General features: G+C 40.0%; 1 protein-coding gene across 1 annotated transcript in view; it reads right to left on the reverse strand.

The window, feature by feature from the left end:
* LOC131682738 (protein dachsous) overlaps positions 1–16413 on the reverse strand; it is a 340941-nt gene that overhangs the window by 202490 nt on the left and 122038 nt on the right. The window contains exon 2 of the mRNA XM_058964437.1: positions 10725–12805. Within this exon, the coding sequence (XP_058820420.1) occupies positions 10725–12554 (1830 nt within the window). The 5' untranslated portion in view covers positions 12555–12805. The remainder of the gene's footprint in view (positions 1–10724; positions 12806–16413) is intronic.

The following is a 16413-nucleotide window of genomic DNA, read 5'->3' on the forward strand; positions in this document are numbered from 1 at the left end:
ACAGAATCGCAAAGATTTCTGCTTGGAATATGGTACAGTATTTACCAAGCTAATGAGACTGGTTAAATATCATTTCAAGACAATAGGCTCCAGCAACGGCTCGGCCCTCCAATAAAGAACCGTCAGTATAACAAACTACGTATTCTTCAAGTTCCAGCTAAACAGCCATTCCTTGCGAGGAGGAATTATCAGATTGATAGTTTTAAGAGGAAACTACATTTTGAGTCAAGAATTACGACAATAATTTCAGAGTCAAAGAACATTAGAACTGCGGTTGTAATCTTTCGTTGCGTCATAAACACCATTGATGTTTTATTTGGATTAACTGATAGTTCGACATGAAGACACGATTGCTCAACAACGGATAAGGCTTGTTGCATCAAATCTAATGCCAATACAGATGATCATTATATGATAATCTTGGAGGAAACCATATGTCGGAAATCCAAGCTCATTGAGTTTTCTCAACAAGTCTTCGGCGACAAGGTTCTGTAGAAGTGGTGACAGCACACCACCTTGAGGATATCCGCAGACACTCAGTTTCCTTATCTCTACTTGTCTTAACAATGAGCAAAGATGACAGCACTCGTGTTGTTTCTAAAATAGCCTCAAAAGACAAGTTGTGACCTTGAATATCAAGAAAAACTCCTAAGCTTGATTGAATTTGCAAAAAAACCTTTTCAATGGTGTAGCCAGCGTTGTGTAACAAGGTGGTTGTAGACCTACTCCACTGATATGCGGAGGCAAAAAGCTTTAGATCGATCAGTCTGTCCTCCTTCCTTCTTAAGTCAGTGGAACGTTTAATCGACCACTACATTCGGGATAATATATAAGAATAATAAGGACACAGCAACCTTTGGAAGTAAATTTTTCAGTTATTTCCCGCCACGCTAATGGAATGTAACTTGTTGCAAGACAACATGTGAGAACTTTTTTCAAAATATTCCGTTGGATCTCAGAACAGTGGCGAGTATCCATGACACCTCTAGACAGGCCCGTGCGCAGAAAATGATCATGGGAGGGTATTGATTTTTCTACTCTTCTTATAAAAGAAAGGGTAAGCTTCGACGATTTTTTATGAGATCTGGAAGGCCGAGTGTGTACCAATCGACTCAGCTCAACAAATTGGGTAAATATCTATTATCGAGAAGGAATGGAATTGGTTAGCGGTAGTGTCTGATTGGTTTGAAGTAGTTAATCCTACCGACTAAACAACCTCCTGTATCTTGCCATCCTCATCCATCCGGGGCCAACGTTAAACCGTATAAACATTGTTCCTAAAATCGTGAATAAAGTACCATGAATACGCTACGAAAACAGGACTATGAACAAAAATCATGTGTTTTATAATTATGTTCAATTTCGCTTTAGTGACGCCCTCATAATGCGGAAATAGTGGAAATATTTGTTTTTGGTTTGTGAAATTCAGTCACGGTTTCCTTGTCATTACTAAATCGATTTTCTGTACTAGTTCACAACTATATAATCTGAACTAGTTCACAACTATATAATCATTAAACTCAGTTGACGGTATTTTATTCATGAATCCATTCACAATATCATGAAATACTATTCATGTATTCGAGAACTCGTTCATGATTCCAGGTATAATAGTCTCGACTGACCATGCGTACCCATGAAATAAATCACAAAATTATAAAATGTTATTCATGTCGTGAACTAGTTAATTTTATCTAGTATAATAGTCACAAGTTACCATTCGTGCCTGTGAAATAGTTCACAAATCCATCAAATATTATTCATGTAATCGTAAACAGGTTCATGATTCCTAATTGAGTTCTACAAAATGACGACACGAATGAACTCATGATGAATGAAGTTCATGTTTGACAATTCTCGGTGGTTTGTTTACTTTGTCAGTTGCGTGAGTGCGAGTGCAACGGGTGCTCATCTGTTACATTCGAACTCACGTAATTTCCTTGTAAACAAACCACCAAGAATTGTCAAACGAAGTTCATCCGGCTCATTTTGTGGGGTTATGTCGGTTGGTGTAAAACCTAATATATTGCTCACGATTCAATAACCGTGCTCGTGAAATGGTTCCCAAGTTCATTACATATTACTCATGTATTCGTGAACTGGTTCATGATTTTTAGTATAATGAAATTTTTACGTGAACTAATTTCACAAAATTTGGAGGATTAGTCGTGGAATCATTCTTGTTCCGTGCACTTTTCATGAAATATCCAGCAGCTAGCGACCAAGAATAGATACAAGCTGTAGATACAAAAAGAATATTAGGACCTTGAACAACGTTATTCGTTTGAACAAGATACCGCGATACCAGTGACACTTTTATGATCCAGTTCACCTTATCACGTTACAACGAGTAAAAAACCGATAGTAACCAAACAATAACAGATCGCGACAAGGCGAAAAAAATTACGAATACCACTATGAAACTGCTGATATCATGTCACATTACTCCACGTGTCAAATTTAAAACTAAGCTCTTGAATAAAATATCACGATAAGATAAACAGAAATTACAAAAATCGTGACTAAGATCCTGAAATTATAATCATAAATCACACAACTCGTCACAAAAATATCAAAAGTTGTAACTAAGATCCTGAAATCATGAACATAAATAAGAATGAATCCCTACTCGTGACTAAAATATTACGACAACATGAACAGAAATTATGAAAACCATGACAAAGTTCCTGCAGTTATGGACATAAATCACATTACTCGTTAATGAAATATTCAAAATCGTCTCTAGGATCCTGAAATTATGAGCATGAATCACTTTACTCATGACTGAAATCTCACGATAACGTGAATAGAAATTACGAAAATCGCGACAAAGGTCATGAAATCATGAACATAGATCCCGCTACCCTGGCATAAAAATCGGATAGTAAACTCATGAATAAAATAGCACGGTAACGTCATACGAAATCACAAAAATCGGGGATTAGCTCCGGAAATCGAAAAATTATGAACAAGACTCATAACAAAATCGGAACATGTCCAGCGAACAACAGTAACCCAACCAAACATTTGAATGTAACGCCATATATATAGTCGGGACGATCTAGTTTTGTGGAAACACAAATTGTTTCATGGATACGAGGTTTATTATTCATAATTTCAGGAACTTGGTCACAGTTTTCGTAAATCGTTCAGTTCACGAAATAGCGATCATTTTTTCATGGATTTATGATCGGATTTTTTTCGTGCAGGCACTACTTCAGTGGGGATTGTACTCATGCTCTTTTTATTTTGTGTTAATCGTTCATGTTTTTTTCCATTGATGCTTTTTCTTGTTTGCTGTCCAGAGAAGGCTGAGAATTTTTCGGCGGCGGTATTCCTCCCGATACCGATGACCATTTTCGCGGGCCATTTAGCTGCCAGTCACTCCGATGGAGAGATCATCGGCATTAAATAATAATAACGATATCTTGATTTTCTCTGATATCATGATTTTTCCTTAGATCACTTTGCTAGTCCGCTGACCGACCTTTGCTGTGAAGCTGATCTACTCACAACTAGTGATAATATCGAAACATGCCGAAACATGAACCGATTCAGAGATGCCGACCAACATAACTTACACCCCTTACCAGCCACCTTCACGAGGTTTCTTCCTTGGTTTTTTCAACGACTTGTTTCTAGAGTGACCGAACTCGAATGACATGGCTCGCTGTATAATTTCATCCCTGAACAGGAAGTTTAAAATATTTTGAAAGTAATTCAAAACCCCCGTGGGAGGGGTTTGAACCCCCAAAACCCTCCCCTTGCGCACGGGCCTGCCTCTAGAAATTCACTTTTGGAGACTGCCATGTAGATTTGTTCGTTGACTGTCCCAGATGTGATGAAGAGCTGAATGTTTTGTCACATTCCCTTTGGAATATAGTTTTACGATAGATTTTATATTCCTTCTATTTAGATGCGAGTTCTCTGGCCCCGGCCCGGTGCACTTATACGTAAAGACGGTAATGACCGTCTATGGAATCTTGGACAGATTGCGTTTCTGGATAGGTGCTTGTTGTTTTGGTTATACCTGGGGCCACGTTATGCAACCAAGTCGAAGCGATTTTTTCTTACAAGCTTGTACTGCCATGATCGCATATTTGGGGTGTAAGCTGAACGGTTTTTCTAGAAGATAAATAATATTTTGACTCACGACTGATTTCGCTTAGCATATTATGCCAAGAGTTAAGGAATAAACGTATAAACGGCCGAGTTATTAGCGGAAGAGAAAGTAAACAAAGAGAAACTGTCATTTTCACTTAGGACCATTTGACATGTTTGGCAAGATTTATTGTTTGAATGTGGATCTACATCGAATGCCTCTGCCACAGAAAAAGGATTCATGGACCCGTACATTCTGATAAAAAGCTTGAATCACATACACAACGTAGGGCCTATCGTGCCACCAGACGAAACATTGTTTCTTTCGTTAATCCGTCGACGATCCGGTTCCAATAATTGCGTTCTCAGCTTTCATCAAATTTTTCATTTGCGTTTCTGTCGTCGTGCATATGCGGAAAAATTCAAGCGATCCGACGTTCAAAAACTCCTTATAGCACGCTGAAATAGAGGAACACATAGAGTTTTTGATGTCCCATGTGAAAATTTCTGCTAGTTTCTAATATTTCCGAGACATGGAGCCTTTCCAAGCAACATATATTATTGCGAAAAAATGTTTACAACTAATGATAAAACTAAACTACCTGTAATAGTCCAGCTGCGGTGAAGATATTCTCAACTTTTTCATCACAAAAAGAGCCTCAAGGCGGAGTCTACTTGTAATATGTTATCAAAACGTATGCTGTATTGCAAATCAATTTTGCCACCTAGTTTCAAATCGAGTTCTATTATGTTTTCGGTGTTGGAATAATGGATCATTTGGAAGCGAATATTTTGCTGTTTTATACTTAAATTTCACCGGCGCGTCAGGGTTTACTATGATTTTTTCTCTTCAATTTTACGTTTATATTTTCAACGTGCCCTCAAATGAAATCAGAAATGGATGAAAATATGCAGTGAAGACCCGTTTTTATCATGTCAATTTTAGGCTGATAAAACTGGGACATTGATAAAATCGGGACATATATTTTACTTTCTTTTTAAGAAACCGAAGCTCTTAAAATATTCTCCTTTAGTCCCTAGATATTCTCCTTTAGCCTCCTCATAACCTTTCCTGAGTATTTAGCTTAAACTTTCCTTAAGGGGGTGCAAAATCAAAAAAAAATTTTTTTTGCATATTTCGGATCTCTAAGATAAGAAAAATATACTCAAGACAGGATTTACTCGAATTCAATTTGGTTCGTCTGCTAGAGCCCATCAAACTTCCAACTAACAATTTTGATATGAACCTGATAATATCGGGTCAAAAAGCTGATAAAATCAGGGGCTGATACAATCGGGTCTTCACTGTAATTAGATAGAGCACTCCAGGCGAATGACGCAGTTTTCGATTGCGCCTAACAATATGCAATTCGAAAATGGCACAAACATTTATGAAAGCATCATGGCCGCTTTCTCGTTGTGGCTGATTCGTTGATAGCCGAAAAACAATGATTTAAGATGCATCGTTGATGCCTTCTCGGTGGTGCAAATTTATTCTGTTCAAGTGCCGACAAGTATTTTCCAAATTTTCAAGTATTTTGTTCTTTATGTGATTGCAAACAAACTCTGACAGCTGCTATCCACTATAGTATTGAGTTACTTTCAACTAACCGCACTGATAGAATATATTCGTAAATCGCTAGGAATTAGTTTCGTACAGAAAATTTTCATAAAATGTACGAATTTTTCGTACATATAATGAATCGTTCGTAATTCTATTGAAACATTTTTATTTTTTATTACGAGTTTTTCGTGAAAACCACGAAACGACTTTCGTTGGCTTATTAGGAAATGGCTTCATTAGGCAAATGAATTGTTCGCTGGTATATACGAAGGCCTTTATAATCTTTACAAGCAACATTCGTTAAACCGTCAACGTCAAAGGAGCTTCAATAGCGGTAGACTACGGAGTCATTGTCGCTAAATTTAGTCGCCGTATCCGTGTCCGCCGGATTCAGGAAGATTTCCTGAACGTCTTCCGCTTCCATTTGATCCAGAATCCGGAGCAGTACGGATTCAGTTGAGCCATCGCGAACTGCTTGTTGGTTTTGTATGAATAAGTTTGAGTTTTTCTCTGCAGGAGCAATGTCAAAATAATATGCTACTAAATACGAAAAATTCTCTTAGATGAACGAAATGAATTCGTGCGACCAACGAGATTGTTCGTCATATACACAAACATTTATTAAAATAAACAAAACATTTTGTTTCATTCATGAAAAATAATGTCGTTTTCAACGACGACATTCGTGCAATGTACACTAAATAAGTAAAATTTATGAAAATTTTCGTTCATCAAGTGGCCATTTCTACATACCACAATAAAATCGATTTTGCCGGATCTATTCCATTAATTAAAAAATTAATCGGTGTTGTCAAACATCGATCCCAAAAGATCGAATGAAAAAATAAGACGATAATAAATACGAAAACTTTTTTAAGATGAACGAAAAGAATTCGTGCGACCAACGAAATCGTTCGTAATATACATAAATGTTCATTAAAATAAACGAAACATTTCGTTTCATTCACGAAAAATGATGTTGTTATCAACGATAACATTCGTGCACTGTACTTAGTGTAGTTATAAGTTAAATTTACGAAAACTTACGTTCATCAAGCGGCCATTTCTTCACACCACAATCTTTCTAAACACTAATGAGTAGGTTAAAATAGAATCGAATTTGCCAGATCGATCCCTTTAATTAAAAAAAATCGGTGCTGTCAAACATCGATCCTAAAAGATCGAATGCGACCAACGAAATCGTTTGTAATATACATAAACGTCCATTAAAATAAACAAAACATTTTGTTTCATTTACGAAAAATAATGTCGTTATCAACGATTACATTCGTGCAATGTAAACTAAGTAAGTAAAATTTACGAAAACTTTCGTTCATCAACCGGCCATTTCTTCGTACCACGATAAAATCGATTTGTGCGCATCGCTTTCTTTAAATTAAAAAAAAATCGATGTTATCAAACACCGAATCCCAAAAGACTGACTGAAAACAATAATAGGCTAATAAATACGACAACCTTTCTAAGATAAACGAAATAAATTCGTGCGAGCCACAAAATCATTCATCATATACATAAACATTTAAGAAAATAAACGAATCATTTCGTTTCATTCACGAAAAATAATGTCGTTAACAATCCTGCAGTGTACACTAAATATGTAAAATTTACGAAAACTTTTGTTCACCATGCGGCCATTGCTTCACACCACGATCTTTCTAGTCCCCAATAGAGGTGAGCAGGTTGAAATAAAATAGATTTTGCCAGATCGATCCTTTTAGTTAGTTAAAAAATAGCCAACTTATGTATTGCAAAATTAATATGCTAATGAATACGCAAACTTTCCTAAGATGAACGAAATAAATTCGTGTGAGCACTGAAAACGTTTGTAATATACATAAACGTTTATTGAAATAAACGAAACATTTCGTTTCATTCACGAAAAAGAATGTCGTTGTCAACGATGCATTGTATATTAAATGTGTAAAATTTACGAAAGCTTTCGTTCAACAAGCGGCTATTCTTGTTCATGAATTGAACGAAACCTACTATTTACAATGCACGAAACTACTTCGTTGCAGAAAACGACGAAATAATTCGTGCATTGTATGCTCGATTTCGTTATATTTACGAATTTATATTATCAGTGTGAATTCAAACATAATAGGCTCGTGAATTCAGACATAATATCGTTTAGAGTCGATGTTGTTAAATAGAAAATAATTCTTTAAGTCAACAAAACCACTTTTTACGGTTCGATTAGCAGCAACAAACTTGTTTGTAGTCTATTAGCAACGAACCATGGTCTGAAAAAATACTTTGATACTTTTCTATAACTGATATTCAACCAAATAGGTTGAAATTTTTCTCAGACTTGTTACATATGTTGCTAGGGTCACTTACTTCGGATTTTTAACAACACTTCCTTAAGTTATTATATTTGAAAGCCCATCAAGGGACTCCCTCCGGCCTTTACGAGGAAGCTTAGGTGAGGACATGATTTTCCTTTTTCGCAAATTCATAGGGACATTAGAAAATGTTCCCTCAATGTGATTGTCTGACTCTCGCTCTTCAGGGAACAAGTGATCGCAGAAATTACCCGTGGCCGCCGGCGTAGTCTTCTTTGGCATTTTTCCTCAAAGTGTTCCTTAGCTAAAGCCTTAGCAAAAGCTCATGCAAGCCTAAGCGCATAAACAACGTAGAACAAACAAATCATAACGGTGGGCAGTTTTGGCTCGAGAGATTTAAGATTCTCAAAATTTTGTTTCGGGGTGGTTTCATCATAAAAGTTAAGGAACTGGCTCCAAACAAATGGTATTAGCAATTACAAATCTTAACTGAAACTAGTCAATTCTTAACTTATTCAAGTTCTATCCAAAGCGGCATTATAGCACGACGCGTTCGCAGCTTCACAGTCATCGATGTCTCTGTGCATGGGTTATCATTTGATGGAGACGCGGGGTTAGTTGTTCGTCAATAACCGAGACGAATGAAAGTGCGTCGTCGTCAAACTATGTTGAAAACCGTCCCACTAATTTTTCATTGTTTAAAATTGAAACCTTTCGTTCCTTTAGTCTAGAAGACATATCGATCCTAATAATATATTCAAAACAATTAATCGAAAATATGCACGACCAAACGTAGAAGGGGAGCACAGTACGAAAACGACCAAAAACTGGGGCATGACGAAGAGTATGCTGAAAGAATTACGTGTTACACGCTTTCTTCAGCTTTGATATAAAAGGTAATTTATCTGCTCCGACTCCGAGTATCATTCGCCCGTCGGGATCTCGCGTAAAGATGCGAGCGCGGAACGAATTCCGAAAACGAGACTTCTGTGCCTTCGATAGTGCGGTGATGCGACGCACGGATTTCGATTGCATTAGGAGAACTTAGGGCTGCTGGCACAACTACACACGCGCACGCGAGAAGCTTGGCCGAGACGAGACGAGGAGAGTGGACCACTTTACAGATACAGGCCGGCCGGCCGTCCGTTCGAGGAGTGTTTCTCCTCGGTGAGGTCGGAATGGATGGTCTACGGTGGTGTTTGTGCGGTGCTCAGTCACTGCAGCAACCGAAGCATCCGAAATGTTGATTTCGTTCGGACTGCTGTGTCGTTGTTATGCTGATGTTGCGACTCTCCTGGAACGCGATCGGGCAGCTTTTCCTATTACTTTTCATATGGTGAGCCAATGAAACAAGTTGAACTCTTCGAGGGGTCTTTGAAATCAATCACTCATCAATTTTCTAACATTTTTAATTATTATTTTATAACTGTATTTTGCATGTGTCTGTTTCCGATATTCTGTATACCAATATTCGACTAGTATGTAATATTATATAAATTTTAAGTTATATATAGAAGACAAACCCCTAGTCCGGCGTGATGTCCCACAAGAAAATGAGTTCAAATTAAGCTGATGAGAATCAAAGAAATCGAAGCTTAGTTTTGCTTAGCAAGCTCATGCAATATGCACTATGCTATATTTCAGCTCAGTCCTTATTTTGGAGCTAGCGTTAATCCGGCGTTGTCACTAAGTTAGTGTCGGATTCTGATGAGACGAAGTCAAAACGCAAATCCCAAAACTAAATTAAATATTTAACTTTTTACATATTATGCTAGTCAAAACTATCATCCATCGACATGTTTTTGGAAGTTATTAAAAAGTATTGCAGTGACGTCGTAATAATTGAAAGAGAAAGTGATCAAATAGAGCCTTTAACTATTATTTACTTTTATGGCAAAAAGTACATCAGAACCATCGTTAGCCACCTACTAGCTGGCTTACTCCCCATAGCTCAGGTATTTTTTTTGTTCCTCACCGATGCTGGTGTTGAACCGTAAACCAAGTGTGAAGAGAATTCAGGAATGGAAGGCACACATAATTGATGAGGAATCGCACAAACGAGTGCGAGGTTTCCCCGCTCCCTTCTCATAAACGAATACCGATGTGAGTTTTCTGTGCTGGTTTTGGTGTGTTTGTGTTCTTTTTGATTGTATGTGTGCTGTGCATTTCCCATTGCAGAAGTAATCACGTTTGCACACACTGGCAACGGGAAGATCCATCCAGTGGAGGACGACGTGTCAAGACGGGGAAACGTAATCAACGGCACACGTTCTCCCCAGGGAGCGAAAGCAAGACGAGGGATGTGAAGTGGAAACGGTGATGTCAGGCCTAGTAGAAAGGAGAACAGAACAGAGCAGGAAAAAAACAACTCGGATGACTCCGCTCTCCAACTATAGTAGTAGATCTACGGTGCTGCGAGGAATTCCAAACGAAGTTCAATGGGCTAATTTTTCCTCGCTTTGGCGAGCTGCTTCCGAGATCGATTTTGACCAACGTGGCCGGGTGATTTTCCGCACTGTGTTCCGTGCGAGGGAACCACGCAGCATCGAACCGCTGCTGTAACCCATCGTGGAGATGAATATTAATATTTGTTGAAATTGAATATAATAAAATTCTCGAGATAAGAAAATCGCGTTATAATCGAGAATGAAAAAGGAAGCTTGTAACCTGTGTGTACGGTTGTTGGTTCGGTTTGTTGGTTGGCGCAAGGGGAATGACCGACCCAGACAAGTAATTTAAAATTAAACACTTACCTTCAGAATGCAGCGTCCTTTCGGTTCGTTCTCCGCTACCGAGACGTTGTAGAAGCTCTGGTCGAAGATCGGCTCGTTATCGTTGACGTCGTGGATGGTGACCAGAACGGTGCCGGTAGACGAGAGCGGTGGGAAGCCATTATCTTTTGCCACCACAATCAACTGTGGCACCGGATCGGTTTCGCAGTCGATGTGTGCCCGGGTTGTTATCAGTCCGGAGTTGGCATCGATCTGGAACCACTGCGAATGGGTATCGGGTGTGTCCAGCAGGGAGTACGCGATTGCCGAGTTATTGCCCTCGTCTTTATCGAGGGCGGTCACTTGAATAACCGACGTTCCCGGATCGGCAACTTCCATTACATTCGCGTGGTAAATTTCCTTTTCGAACTCCGGCGCATTGTCATTGATATCCGTAACGGTTAGGAAAATCGTTTTCGCAGCATGCAACGGAGGATTTCCGGTATCCGTAGCCACCACACTCAACGTGTAGTTTGGTCTTATTTCTCGATCCAACGGAAGGGACACAATCACCAAATAAATTATATTATCCCTGGTGGTCAACCCAAAGTGACCCTCCCCACCGGAAAGCGTCACATTCACATTCGAATATTCCGTCTTCGAGTCGGGATCATTCACTGAAATCCGAGCCACAAATTCTCCCGGTTGAGCAGACTCGGAAATCTTCGGAGTCGCATCATCACTCAAAAATATCACATTTATAATCGGTTGATTGTCGTTCACATCAGTCACTCGTATCGACACAAACGCGGTAGTTTCCAGCGGTTGCAAACCGCGATCCTTTGCCACTACCACTAGTTCATGAAGTTCCTTCGTTTCGAAATCCAACGGCTTATTAACAGAGATCAGACCCGTGTTCGGGTCTATCCGAAACATCTGATCCTTATCACTTTGTCTTCGATTGATCGCATATTCCACTAAACCATTGTCACTAGCATCCTGATCGGTAGCGTAAACCTGTAGAACCGTCGTCCCGATCGTAGCATTTTCCGGAACGGTCGCAAAATACCGACTCTGGTTAAAGATCGGCTGATTGTCGTTCACATCCTGAATCGTTATATTAACCGTCATCTGTCCCCGCAGCGGAGGATTACCACCATCCAGTGCCTCTACAACGAGACTATAAGCCGGGGTGGTTTCCCGATCGAGAAAACCGTTGATCTGCAAATCCAAGTACAAAACTCCGTCGCGTTCCCGGTGTGACGATAACCGGAAGGCATTATTTACATTCCCGGACACGATATTGTATCGCTGAGTATTATACCGTCCCAGGTCCAAATCTCTCGCCGGATTCAACGTTCGTTTCACATCCCGCGGGGTGTTCTCCGGAAATTCAATGTTCATCAGAGCCGTCGGGAAAGTGGGCGCATTATCGTTTTCATCCAGCACCCGTATCACAACTCGAACGTTCTCTCCGCTCAACGGAATCGCCACTAGCGAATAGGACGCTCGTTTCTCCCTATCCAAGGGGACCTTCGTTCGGATCTCGCCAGTGGTATGGTCGATGGCCAATTCCGTATCGACAGCACTTCCAGGGACCGGCACTATCAAATAAGGCGGTCCACTATCGACTCCGTGTAAAAACTCCCCAATGAATCCGATTTGATGACCGATGGGAACCCCTTCGGAAACTTCCAATTCTCGCACGTGCTCTGCCCTGGCAAACCGTAAAAACCTTACTCCTCCGCCGCCGCCTCCTCCGGTGTCTCCTCCACCACTGTCACCGGCAAAGGCACATATCATGAGTAACAGCCACAGGAGCGTCATTTTCCTATGACGAAAGCGGAAGCAGCTCTTCTTATTCGCTGCCATTGTTCCGGCTAAGCTTGCTACGGATAATGGAGACAACGGTGGTGATGATTGTGGTGGTGGTGGTGGTGGTGGAGATGGTGATGCGAATTGACTAGTGGCAGCTGACTGAGTGCTGCTCCGGTGGACATCACCGACTGGAGTGGATTCTACGTGCCGAGCGGGGATGTTGCTGCCGGCGGGGCTGAACTGGTTCCATCGCGTGGACCGTGGTCTGGTGGCGGGAGGTGTCGTCGTGGCGGTGATGATTGTATCTGTTGGTGAAGCAGAAAGAGATCGTTTAGTTAGAGAAAATGGTTACAGAAAATTGTCGTATAGAAATTTAATGATATAATGAAATGAATGACAAATGAATTTTCGTTGAATTTTCGTTGAATTAAGTTGATTTGCTGTTTTTCTACAACTACTAATTTCATATGGTCAGATTGCGTGCCACATGTTTTTCCGATAGATTTTACCATGGCATATGTATAAATGGAGCCCCAAAGTCCGGCAGGAAAATCAAATCAAGAATTGTTTTGGTAACGAGCTAAGCGATATTGTCCAGTCAACATTGTAACTTTTCCAATTGGTCCTGACGCAGAATCAGTGACCGTTAAGTATAATAAATCGTCCCAATACAGCTAATTTCATGGATGATGTCCTTTAAGCATTCAATTTTATGCTCTCTCGGCCTCTCACCCTATATGTACGAGTACGTTATTGTTAAATTAGTTGTGGAATTTTCGTTTCGACTTCGTCTCATCAGAATCCGACACTAACTTAGTGCCAGGAAGGACCAGGCATTGTAATTCTCACTCACTCACGCGAGAAGAAGCTTATCCGATGTGCAACTTTTCCGAGATAATATGAGTCGCAAAATTCTCCGTCTCCACAAATAGCGTGAGAATAATTTTCCGGATAAAATTTATTTGATTTTTTCCTTCTCACCGGAGAAGGTGATCATATTTTAATTTCGTGGAAATTAATGAAAGCGTCGAAATATACACTTTTTTTTAAGAAAAGCGGCAAAGTAGTACGATAGATATATTTTTTCGTGTTTTGGAATAGCGACAGCAAGGCAGCGAGCGCAAAAAGGATACCGTGGTAAACTCATTTGCTCATTCTCCGGCGGTTTTATTTATCCGGAGATGTTGTGTTAGTGCCTATAACTTTTCGTGTGAGAATGTGAGTTTTTAGTGTCGCAGTAGCAAATTATCTGGACGCATTTACTCGTATGAGTGATAAGTGCAATGCCTGGCCAGGACTATTGCCATTGTTTTTTTTATTAATTCAGGTAGTGTTTGACATACGGTTGTCAAAGTTTTACAGATAAGGTACATTATGGAGGACTTCCGGGTGGCTCGTTCATTGTCAGAAAGTTTGAAAAAAGCAAGGGTAACGTTGAGCGCCGGGGGTGAATTTTATCCCAACTTCCTCGATTATGTGTTGCTGTCATAAGATAGAGCTTAGTTTTACGGAAGTGCCTTTATCCACTTCCATCATCTACGCAAATCAATACTAATATCATTCAACTAGGTTTGCAGCATAAGTTGAAACAGCGAAGAAATAATATTTTTGTGTATGGAAGGGACGACAATACTGATCTGATCCTGCGTACTCCTCATGAGCCAATCGCAAAATACAATTCGCCATATGGAAAAATGAAACAGTCACGCTTTGATGCTACTGATATTTATTTACAAATCTTCTGCCGCTCAGACGTTTGAAAAAACTTTATACATTGGAACCTCTGCTTGCGAACCAATCCAGGGGTTCGTAAATAGAATTGGTTCGTAAATATAGTATTCGTTATTTGGGATTCAGTTCGTAAAAAGTGTTCGTTGTTTGGGATTTAGTTCTTAAAAAAGTGCGCTCCACATTCTTTTCTTTCATAAAAGCAAAATTGAATGATTATATAACTTAAAAACTATCCTGTATCAAACCTACTACCTACTCATTTTGCTTGGTAGATATGCTTATATTTACTCATGTTCCAGATATTCCAAGAATTTCTTGGATTGAAGGTCCACAGATCTACAAGCGCATCTATCTTTCGTAGATATCTTTCGGTCGTATATGGATGCGGTACATCAAGCCCGTGCGCAAAAAAATTCTCAAAGGAGGAGGTTGAACGTTAAAGATTTTTCCAAGTTCTGAAGGGTTGAGTCTTGCGCCGACTTGGTTCAACAAATTGGGACAATGTCTTATCGAGAAGGAATCTTTTCTTATCACCACCGTCTGCTGGCTCATGGTAGGATCGGATTCTTACTGTGGTGGTTTGTAGTAAACATAAACCTCTTGTTCCTCCCAATCCCCACGCTTCCGGGGTCACCGTTAGGTATTGTGCTCTTGCTCTTTTTATTTTGGGTTAATCATGTTTATTTCCATTGATGCTGATTCTTGATTGCTGTCCAGCTTTCGTGGTATAACTGACCTGCTCAGGTCAGTTGCAAATATTGTCACCTGCCGAAACGCGAACCGATCCAGAGATGCTGAACATAATGACTTACATCTATTTACAATCATCTTTGCCTTGTTTCTTATTCTTCTTGGCGATACTCGTTCCTAATTATCTACTAGCTGCTGCTGAGAGTTTCCCGGCAGCGGAATTTCTCCCGATACCGTTCTTGTGAACCATTAAGTTCTCAGCCACTCTGGCGTATAGATCACCTACGAAGCAATTTCTCTAAACAGTGACATCCCGCTTACCGCCGAGTTCATGTTGTTCGTTAGTTATTTTTCATCCTTAGCTGCTGTGGCAAGCTCGCTGACCGACATTTGCTGGTCTACTCACAATTGTTGTTAATATCCAGTGGCCCAATTTAACTTTCCTTCTTTTACAATAACCCTCGGAAGGTTTCTTCAAAGACTTGTTATTAGAATAACCGAGCTCAAATGACATTGTGTGGCAAAACAGCTAGCAGTATACAATTTGTATTCCCGATCAGGAACTTAAAAAATTATCAAAAGTAATTCATAATTTTCATGGCAAGGGTTTGAACCCCCGAAACCCTCCCTTTGCGCACGGGCCTGCGGTACATACTCATATAGGGTCAGGCCCGTGCGCAAGGGGAGGGTTTTAGGGGTTCGAACCCTTCCCATGGGGGTTTTGAATTACTTTCAAAATATTATAAACTTCCTGTTCAGGGATGAAATTATACAGCGAGCCGTGTCATTCGAGTTCGGTCACTCTAGAAACAAGTCGTTGAAAAAACCAAGGAAGAAACCTCGCGAAGGTGGCTGATAAGGGGTGTACGTTATGTTGGTCGATATCTCTGGATCGGTTCATGTTTCGGCATGTTTCGATATTAGCACTAGTTGTGAGTAGATCAGCTTCACAGCAAAGGTCGGTCAGCGGACTAGCAAAGTGATCTAAGGAAAAAGCATGATGTCAGAGAAAATCAAGATATCGTTATTATTATTATTTATTGCCGATGATCTCTCCATCGGAGTGACTGACAGCTAAATGGCCCGCGAAAATGGTCATCGGTATCGGGAGGAATACCGCCGCCGAAAAATTCTCAGCAGCAGCTAGCAAATAGGTAGGAATGACTAACGCCAAGAAGGATAAGAAACCCTGCGAAGGTGGTTGTAAAGAGATGTAAATCATTATGGTCGACATCTCTGGATCGGCTCATGTCTCAACAGATGACGACATTTGCAGCAGATCTGAGCAGGTCAGATATACCGAGAAAGTTGGACAGCAAACAAGAAAAAGCATCAATAGAAAAAACATGACCGATTAACACAAAATAAAAAGAGAATGAGTACAATCCCCACTGAAGTAGTGCTTACATGGAAAAAATCCGATCATAAATCCATGAAAAAATGATCGCTATTTCGTGAACTGAACGATTTACGAAAACCGTGACCAAGTTCC

This window comes from Topomyia yanbarensis, chromosome 2 (genome assembly GCF_030247195.1).
Source record: "Topomyia yanbarensis strain Yona2022 chromosome 2, ASM3024719v1, whole genome shotgun sequence".
Classification (NCBI taxonomy): domain Eukaryota; kingdom Metazoa; phylum Arthropoda; class Insecta; order Diptera; family Culicidae; genus Topomyia; species Topomyia yanbarensis.